General features: G+C 34.4%; 1 protein-coding gene and 1 pseudogene across 2 annotated transcripts; one reads left to right on the plus strand and one right to left on the minus strand.

Annotated features, from left to right (window-relative positions):
• The first annotated feature begins 2,026 nt into the window (after positions 1 to 2,026).
• LOC145592964 (2-dehydro-3-deoxyphosphooctonate aldolase 1 pseudogene) lies at positions 2,027 to 4,337 on the plus strand (annotated as a pseudogene). The gene is made up of 2 exons (XR_014102505.1): positions 2,027 to 2,244; positions 3,194 to 4,337. The product of XR_014102505.1 is annotated as a 2-dehydro-3-deoxyphosphooctonate aldolase 1 pseudogene (transcript).
• A 2,085-nt stretch (positions 4,338 to 6,422) lies between these two features.
• Positions 6,423 to 7,718, minus strand: LOC145591719 (protein JINGUBANG-like). The gene has a single exon (XM_081648223.1). The coding sequence runs from the start codon at positions 7,716 to 7,718 to the stop codon at positions 6,423 to 6,425; it is 1,296 nt and encodes a 431-aa protein (XP_081504349.1).
• Positions 7,719 to 10,122: the final 2,404 nt, after the last annotated feature.

A 10,122-nucleotide genomic window follows, 5' to 3' on the forward strand; every position in this document is an offset into this window, starting at 1 on the left:
CAGTGTAAGTAATTTACATATTTTGAGCATTACTTTTCTCGATTTCTTCGGCTTTTTATCTCTATAAGTTGTTAAAAAATTGTAAAAAGATTGAAATTTAACGACTATTCTACGGAGTTTGTCCATAAGATTAAAAAAATTAACTAAAGCTCGAAATAAAAGTCACAATTCTCACAAGTCTAGAAAAAATAATAGTACAATAATAATGCGTACATAACACAATGTTCAATACCAAATGAAATTACAAAATAATCTAAAGTCAAACAATTACTGTATTCCATGAAAAAAGTAGCCTTAATAAATATAATGAGTTTCTCATCAAAAAATATATAAATATATACTATGTATATAGAGTTGAATTTAACCCAATGCATCGACCCGAAGTTGACTTGACCCGACCCGAACTGACTCGACCTGAAAATTGACCCGACCCAAACTTGACCCAACCTGAACTCGACCCGAAATGTTGACCCGAAACCGACCCGACCCGACCCGATTATCAGTTGACCCGAAATCAACCCGAAACCTGAAATGACCCGACCCGACCCGACCCGAACTTGACCCGATAACTTTTTGACCCAACTCGAAATAACCCGACCCATACCCGACTCGAATGACCCATTTGCCAGGTCTAAAAGGAGGGGCGGATGAAATTTAAACTCATGTTCTCTTTGTCACACTAGCTCTTAATACCACGTTAAAAAAATTATATTAACCAAAAATTTAAACTAATAATTGAAGCCCATAATTGGTTTATATACTCTATCAGATAAAGATGATGACATTCCTTTAAATACACAAACTTTTGAGGAATCTTGACGATGATGTTATTCACAATACACAAACTTTTTACAAAAATAATAATAATAATAATAATAAATAAACAAAAATGGTTGTACAATGAATATTGTGCATCATATCCGTATCCGTAATAAAGTTGTTCTTAGATCAAAAGTTAATCTTGAAATGAATGAATTTCCCTTCATATATGTAAAAGTTACCTCAATATAAATAAAATTTATCTATAGTTTATTGATAAAGTTACGGTCTTTGAATGATTGAAAATTAAATCTTAATGACTGAACATAATTATGAGAAAATCTAGGTTGATCTATTTGATTGACAAAATACATTAATCAAGAGGTAAAAGCCACGTTGTTATGAATTATTTGGGGGGTTAATGTTGATTCGATAGGTTGAGTTGAAAAAATTAGCCACATACGCAGAGTAATAACGACGCCAATAATGCTTACTCCTCCTTCCTCCATTGAACCTTCTCATTTTTTTTTTCCAGGTCTTCGGAAATCAAGCTCTGTGGCAGCTTTAATGGAAGTCATGGTCACCCTTACATTTTGGAGTTAACCACACCCTTAATTTCACCCTTTTTCATAGGGTTTTCGTTTAAGTTAGGAGATGGTGGTGTCGTCAGTGGAAGGTGGAGACGAGGAAGACAGTGTCGGTGGAAGGTTGACATGATGAAGATGGTTGAAATGGTGGTCTCGGTGGGAGTTGGGTGGAGATTCGGGAAGGAAGAAGGAGAAAGCTTCAATGGTGTCAGTGGAGTAACGATAAAACACCTGTTAACTTCATCTCGATATGACTCAGCTAGTTCGTAGACTCATGAGGTGGCGTTTGAGTATTGTTCTTCAATATTACAACAACAACAATGTTATTAGATTGTTCTTCAAGATTAACAGGGGCTTGCTCACATAACTACAGTAACCTTACAAAACTTATTTCGTTGTCTCTTTACATTAAAACCTTATCAGATTTAAAGTTATCTAAAATCAACTAAAAATTACCGTGATACGGTTTTGTGTATTACTATAATAATAATACTCTTTTAATAAGTGTTATAATTTGATTTTTTTCACTACTCACGTAATGATTATCGTATAATACATTATTATTAGATTCGTTATATTTTGTAATGTTTATTTTTATATAATAATATCAAATTTTCAATGATTTTATTAAGATATAATTAGATAAATTAATAGTCAAAGTCAAATCTCGGCATCACTCCCACTCCCAGTCATACAGTCGCACTCGGCGCGGGAGGTAGAACTAAAGGGTGCTGTATTAGTATTCCTCCATCATCCTAGATCCATTTTTTGCCTTTTTGCGCTTTTGATCATTTTCACGTTTGCGTTCTCCCTCTTCTCTCCTCCATTGAACCGTATTCTGAGATCTCCATTGAAGCGCTTTCTGAGCTTTCTCTCCTCCATTAAACCACCTTCCGAGGTAATATGTTTTTCCTAAAATCATCGAATATCAATTTCACAATCTAGTGTCGTTAAATTAATTCCCAGTATAGTCAATTTACTGATTTAGGGTTCTTTTAAGGTGAATCATTGAACTATTGATTATAAATGCTCAAGTTTAGAAAGATTATAACTAGTGATCTCGTTGCTAGAATTTTGCAATTTCACGTAATTTTATCCAGTAATAGCTGGATTCATACTTGTATTTGTGTATTCCTGGATTCAATTGAGGTTGTAATTTTTATAGTATTACTGCATTCGTAAGCCAATTGCTGTACTGTAAGTATGAATTTTTGATTGAAGTTATATGCTTTACACTGCAACATTGTCGGTGGAAACCAAGAATCTGAAAATTTCAGAAATTGAGTGTTGTAAATCAGTTTTTGTACCTTGAATTGTTATGGGAATGGAGGTGAATCACAGCTCTACATGGTTTTACGAAACCAAGAGCGCGAATTTTGTATTGGATCTTTGCTTTTATCAATTGGCTGATTCTAGGATACTGGCTGTGTAACAAGGTTGAAGTTTGGGGAATAGAATCATAGATAGAGGGATTCTAAACCAATAACTGTTGTCGGCATGTTTAAACCTCACGTGTTGGTGCATTATTATTATTATTATTATTATTATTATTATTATTATTATTATTATTATTATTATTGTCCTAGAGGACAAGAACGATTGTTGGCTGAGACCGGCTAGATATGATCTAAGAAATCAAGATCACTAGGGGTTGCAATGAAGGGATTTTTCCAAATGTTATTGTGTTATATTGACTATGAAGACTGAATAATGCTGATCATTAATAATTTCTATCTTCAGTTTTTGATCTTGTTTCATTGTATTGTTATTTGTTAACTTGACATTATTTCAATCGTTCACATTAAAACATACTTATTTGAGTAATTTTGACCCTGTTGCATTTGCAGTTTGGAATCAATTTGAAGGAAATAGCTGAGAATATGGATTCTTCGGCAGCTCTGTATACCCAACTTAAGGGAGCAAAGCCATTCTTCTTGATGGCAGGACCTAATGTGATCGAATCGGAAGAGCATATAATGAAGATGGCTAAGCACATAAAAGCCATAACAACCAAACTTGGGGTGCCTCTGATTTTCAAGTCCAGCTTCGACAAAGCAAACAGGACATCTTCTAAATCATTTAGGGGTCCTGGTATGGCTGAAGGGCTTAAAATCCTTGAGAAAGTGAAAGTAGCATATGACCTTCCTATAGTAACTGATGTGCATGAAAGTGATCAGTGTGAAGCTGTAGGTAAAGTTGCTGATATTATTCAGATCCCGGCTTTCTTATGCCGTCAGACGGATCTCCTTGTTGCAGCTGGCAAAACAGGAAAAATCATCAATATTAAAAAGGGTCAATTTTGTGCGTCTACTGTTATGGTGAACTCTGCTGAAAAAGTCCGAGGTACTGGCAATCAAAATGTGATGGTTTGTGAGAGAGGGACTATGTTTGGGTACAATGACTTGATTGTGGATCCCAGGAACTTGGAATGGATGAGAGAAGCCAATTGCCCCGTTGTAGCTGATATCACTCATTCACTACAACAACCTGCTGGTAAGAAGTTGGATGGTGGAGGTGTTGCTAGTGGAGGGTTTCGGGAGCTGATTCCGTGCATTGCTAGGACAGCAGTTGCAGTTGGAGTTGATGGAATCTTCATGGAGGTCCATGATGATCCTTTAAGTGCACCATGTGATGGACCCACACAATGGCCTCTTCGGCATTTAGAGGAGTTGCTGGAAGAGCTGATCGCTATTGCTAAAGTAAGCAAAGGGAAGCAACAATTTGTGATTGATCTCACACCATTCCGTGATTAGGAAAATCTTTCATCATTGGTTTGTAACCTCAGCTCATTCTTTCATTTTCTAAGTGGATTTGAAATTATCAAATGCTGCTTGTTTACAAACTTTGCAGTATCAACTAGGTTAGTCATTTATTGAGAGCCTTATTCTCTTTAAAGAGTCTGAAACTGATTTATTGTTACCTGCTAATAACCTTGTATTGCTATAATGTATCAATGTGTGCCATTTATGAAATTTTCAATTGTTTCTTAAATTAGTTAGTCTCTTCCCTTTCTCTGTTCTTCTTTCTAAAATTGTTGCCAGATTTTTGGCTGCTAGAGGAAGTAGACCCCTGCAAAAAACAGATCTTCTACAGTGCCTTTTCAGGTTTGTATTAGAAATTGAAGATGATTCATAATTCACAATTACCAATTTCTGATGGCTTTTGTTTAGATGATCGTTAGTTAATTTCTAGTTCTAGTTTTATATTTAAGTCAATCGTAGTGACTAGTGAGCTTGAGTTTTATACGGTTCTGTTTTTCTGGATGTTTCCTTTGGTTTTGGAGGTGTAATTGTTTTTGAACTTCACAATTTGACTATGTCACTGTGCTCGTGGACGGTGGATGGGATCTTGTTCCCCCTTTAGCATGTATGGGTTACATGGAATAAGAATTAAGGAAGATGATTGGAGATATTGTGTGTGCTTAAGGTGTAATGTCACTGAGATGGAGAGTGCTGAAAGGAAAATAAGGTAACTCTCATTTGAGTCTTTGAGAGTTGGGGAGGGAATCCCCAATTTAGGTTCTGTTAATTTGACAAAGATATGCACTCCTGATCTTGACAATAGATTTAAAAAAATGCAGCGAAGGAGTGATGGTCAGGTGTAACCATGTAAGCTTCAGATTTTTAGGATGTAAGGATTCAGAAGGGACCTTATGTTTTAGGCTCCATCCCCAAATGGTCAATCACAAATCTTACAATTTGAAAGTGCCTCAGATAGATCTTCTGAGTTATAGATTGTCAGATCCGATTTCGGAAAATGTATCTTAATGAAGGATTTAGGTATGTTAATACCAGTACTTTTTTTTCAAGTGATCTTGAGGGAAAGTTGGGGCAGGTTTTTACCTCCACCAGTGGGCATGTTTTCTCGTAAGAGAGGATCGATGCCACTCATTCTCCTGTCAAAGGATAGATAGGCACAAAGTGAAGTGGCTCTTCAGTCGAGTTTCAAGAATCCCAGGATGGTTTTACTTATCCAGAACACTAAAAATAATGTCTGCGGACCTGGAGGTTCGCAATTAGTGTTGCAGCATCCATTACTGGAGATTTAGAAGCCTATTGTGGCAACATTTACCTTGCACCCTTCCACACTTACTTTTCTGGAGATCCACTCTCCAATATGCACAGGTATAATTTTCTGTTGCAGGTTATAGATCGAAACCAAGCATGATGCTCGTATTGAAGAAAAGATTGAGGATTCCAACCCTCCAAAGAAGACATCTTCCTCAAGTAATTGTTTAGTTAATCACTTCTTAAACAGCTGTAAAGTTGTATATCAGTATATACTTAGTTTCTGTCTTAAGATTTTGCAATTTGTTTCACTTTTTTTTTTTATAAAAAGTTAACAGATAAATGCACCAAATATGCGATCATCAGTGACCAAAAGTTTATCTTCTTCTGTTCTAAGGTTCCTTGTGCGTGTTGTTTAAAAAAAGAAAAAAAGTTTCCTTGTATATGTTGTTTTTTGCTAATATACGCCTGTCGTTTTAAACCAGTTTCCTTATTTGTAGGACACTTAGTCATATTATGGCTGCAAAGGTATTGAATTTGTGGACTATATGTATGATGTATTCTGAGCTCAAACATCTACTTAAAATGCATTTAATACAAGATAATGTTCATGATTCATGTTTGATCGAGTTGCGTTGTGGGTCGTCTAATATAATAGCAGAGAACATGACTGATGAAACCATTTCTGAGCAGCGCAGGTATGGATAAGTAGTCAGCTGGATCATGGCAAGCCATGTTGCGAAGTCCTTTTTTCTTTACCTGGTAGCAGGGTGTGGGCGGGTCTACAAGTATAAATGAAATAATAACTGGAAAAATCTTATCAAAATTTACTTTTTGTTTATATAATTATATTATCATTTGTATCATGTTAATCGAAGATGACAGCGCGACACAATTCATGTAATCAACAATATATAGAGTAATGATGAGATTTGAACATATTATAACATGTCAATACCTAATTTTAAATTTAGCTGTCACATTACTAGTTCAAATTACATTGAAAAAGTAGATAAATTAAAGGTCGCCAGTGTGTTGAATTTCTTACAATATCTGAAAATTTATAGAACTAACTAGTGAAGAATTGAGGATTACGACATTGAAGCTTCTTAACCCTAGAAGTAGTTATCATAGGGCTTGCTTCAAACCCTATAGAATCTCCTTCATTCTCCATACCATCCTCTCGAGTGCTAGAATTATCGATGAATTTCTTCACTTCTCGTAACAACTTAACTCTCCACACCATAAACGTTGGATCTAAGCTAGCACTATACATTAAGAAACTCATCATAGCCTTATCCTTAGGCAAGTAAGCAGCCAAGCATCTCACTGGCCCTCTATGGCCTTCTAAAACAGCAAGACACTCCTGAATAATAGCTCGTCCTATTTCTCTTCTCCACATCCTAATCGTCGAGTCTTCAGATCCACTAATCACCAAATCCTCGATAGTCACTAGGCATAATACCCTGAATTGGTGTCCTTCTAGGAAACCACCGTGATTATACTGAAACGAATTCTCTTCCGCCCAAAAATTTATACATCCATCAGAAGATCCCGAATACAAGATACTTCTATGTGATGGTGACACACTTAAGGCCAGTGCATAAACTAGGCAGGTATTAAAATTAAGGACCTTGATGAGGGTATGCGACGTCTCCCCATAAGCCCTTAACCACATTTTGACCGTTCCATCCGAAGAGCAAGTGAAAAGATATCCATTTTGTTGGTTGATTACCATATCATTGATGTTTCCTCTATGAGCTAAAATAGAGTCAACACATTTTTTCTCATTTAACTTCCAAACTTTTATAGTTCTATCAAATGAGCCAGTGTATAATAGCCCTTCAACATGGTCAAAGGCCATGCAAGAGATAGTGTCCTTATGCTGTAAGGCAATTGCATGCTTACGAAAAAGGTAGTTCTTGAAATGGCCAGTTATATTAATATGTAGGGTTGTGACTTTTCTAGGCTCAAAATCACCTCTTGAGTTTTTCATATTCCACATCCTCACTTTGTGATCTTTATGTGAAGTGAAGAGCAAGTCACCATGAGCCACCATGGCTCGGACATCACCCGAGGTGGTTTTCATGTAGCCTTTTGCATGGCAGTCGAGTGACTGCCATGCATGGATGCGGGTGGTGCTCGACCCAGTTAATACTAGGTTTCCGGATACAGCAATAGAGTTGATGGCGCCATCATCATGGCAAAGTGAGGATATGCAACAATAGAGAATATAAGGATAAGAGGCCGAGGAAGGTTGAATGGATAAGTGTGGAAGGTTGGATGATTGATCTTTTATAATTTTTTCATCAAAGAAGGTAGAAATTAGGGTGTTTTTCTTGGTAATGAGTTGGTGATTTTCCATTGTAAGAGATCAAAATTGTTTGAATGAGTGGAATTTGGATTAGGGTTATTTGAGGGCAATGGATGGAGGAGGATTTATGCATGCAAAATCATGCATTTAATTATCGTCAAACAATTGGTTAATCATTATTTCATAATAATTATGTGAGTTGTTCGACCTTTATTTCTAATAGTCAAAGAATCATTAACATAGGAAAATAAAGTATACATTGTGTGATGCATATATATACACCATATACAGATATACTCCATATATAAATAATTTATATCTAAAATTTAAGGTCATTATTAATTCCATGATTAAAAAGGTTATTACTTCCATGATAAAAAGTCAAAATTAAACTTGTCAGATCATTGTACTTAGGTTGTTATAAGGGTCTGTTCTGATTGACTAAACTGAATATTTTATGAGAGAAGGAAATTAATAACTGAACTAAACTGAATTTATTGAATCTGACTGAACTGAACTGAAAATAAGCGAAATTGAACAAGCCCTAAATCTACTATGATAATGTTTGACTTTCTGCACAATATTAAAAGAACGGAGAAAGTAGTAATATCTGTCATTTTATCCACTTGATTTTCACTTAATTAAACTTATCAAACCTTATTTGAACACAAAAGATAATCATTATTAATACTTATTAGAACTAATTTTAGCTATAGATTAAACTTGACTAGCCTTATTTTCCCCTAACTTTAAATATTCTAATTACATTTACTTTTCTAAATTTATTGGTCTAATTAATCTTTTATAAACATAATTACACTTTTTTCCTGAATTAAGTGGATATATGATGAGTAAATATATGAGTAGTATAATAATGTCAATGGAAATCATTTAGGTTAAGGAAAAAGGGAGGAGGCCAGGATTGAGCAAAAGAAATAAGGCATATAAAAAGAAAAAGTGAAATAGACCATTATAAATACTTCTTTCCTTTCAATATCTCTCATCTTTCACTAAGCAATTACTTCTCTTTTATTCAAAAAAAAAAAAAAAAAAAAAAAAAAAAAAAAAAAATCTCTCCTTCATTGGGATTAACAAGGTTAAAGATATTCAAGAAACTGGGGAAATTAATTCAATTTGCCCGTACAAACCTATATTCCTTATTCTCCTTTAGAAACAATACTCCAAGTCAAATAGTTAGTTCATCAATTCTTAATGAGCAATTATTAATTGTCATGGCTATGTAATGAAGTGCACAATCAATGAGTCTTTACTTTAAATAATTATTACTCCATAATAGACATAATGAACACAATATGTACAAAAGGCTTTTTCTTTTCTCTTTATTTATTATTATTACTCGTATTATTTTATTTTATTCTTTTGCAAGAAAAACATATTTGTGCTGTATATTCAATTAATTGTTGGTTGTACGACTATTATGTGATGAATTTTTGCACAATGCTTAGGAAAATATATACAAGTATAAGATGTGAGGTTATTATTATGTCTATAGATTTGGTGATTGTAATTGGTAAAATAGATATTAGGTTGTTACATATTGAATCGATTAATACGACAATAAAATTTTAGTTTTGAGTCTCTCTACGGGAGATAGGAAACGACTTTTCTTGTATTTAAACATAATTTATTCATTTTCAATTAATAAAATAACAATTTGAAAAATAAAAGGGAATCAAATAAAAGAAATGCAAATAACATAAAAAATATTCATACCACATTCCTTAATTTTTCTATTGACCATATTTGTCAGTGAATAGCATTTTAATAATTAATTTGTTAATGTAAATAAGTCTATTTTTACTAATTGAATTATATTTTTTTTCCCTATGAAATTAAAATTTTGATTTTTAAACCGGACATTATACTAGTGTATGTACTACGTAATATGGAGTATAATCTTTGACAAAATCTACTCATGATCTTCAATGTTATTCTACGTAAGACGTACACATATGCTTCCTGGTATATTTCTTCGTATCTGAACATGAATAGGTAAATGTGCAGTTGTACATAATAAGAAATTAATAAGTGCTGAAAAATTTATGAAACATTATTTGGGTAGGTAAGTTTTTAAATGACCTACTTATATCATACTGTACCAAGTACTCGTATATCACATCTCATATCGGTCTGACCTTTCACATTCAACCAATCAAGTTTTAGTAAGCATTTTTGGCAATGGGGGATAGCGGAATCTGTTGGAAAAATACCTGTTGATTCCATGAATAATAATAGACAAATCAAGAACTTCCCTTGGAACAAATTCGATTGCCATACTCGAAACATAGACCTGTCCTCCTTCTGTTGTGCCGTGGTTTGGAACCCACTGACTTAGAAGCGAAATACACCACCACCGGTACAGGTTTTCCGATGACGCACGGCCCCCAAGTTTTACACAACGACCTTTGCAATTCGTGTACCCGAACCAAAGGTT

Source organism: Chenopodium album, chromosome 18 (assembly GCF_948465745.1).
Source record: "Chenopodium album chromosome 18, dcCheAlbu1.1, whole genome shotgun sequence".
NCBI classification, from domain to species: Eukaryota; Viridiplantae; Streptophyta; class Magnoliopsida; order Caryophyllales; family Amaranthaceae; genus Chenopodium; species Chenopodium album.

What these genes read in the sequence shown, in the direction of transcription:
- LOC145591719 (XM_081648223.1), bottom strand. Translation starts at nt 7,718, where the DNA reads ATGGAAAATCACCAACTCATTACCAAGAAAAACACCCTAATTTCTACC.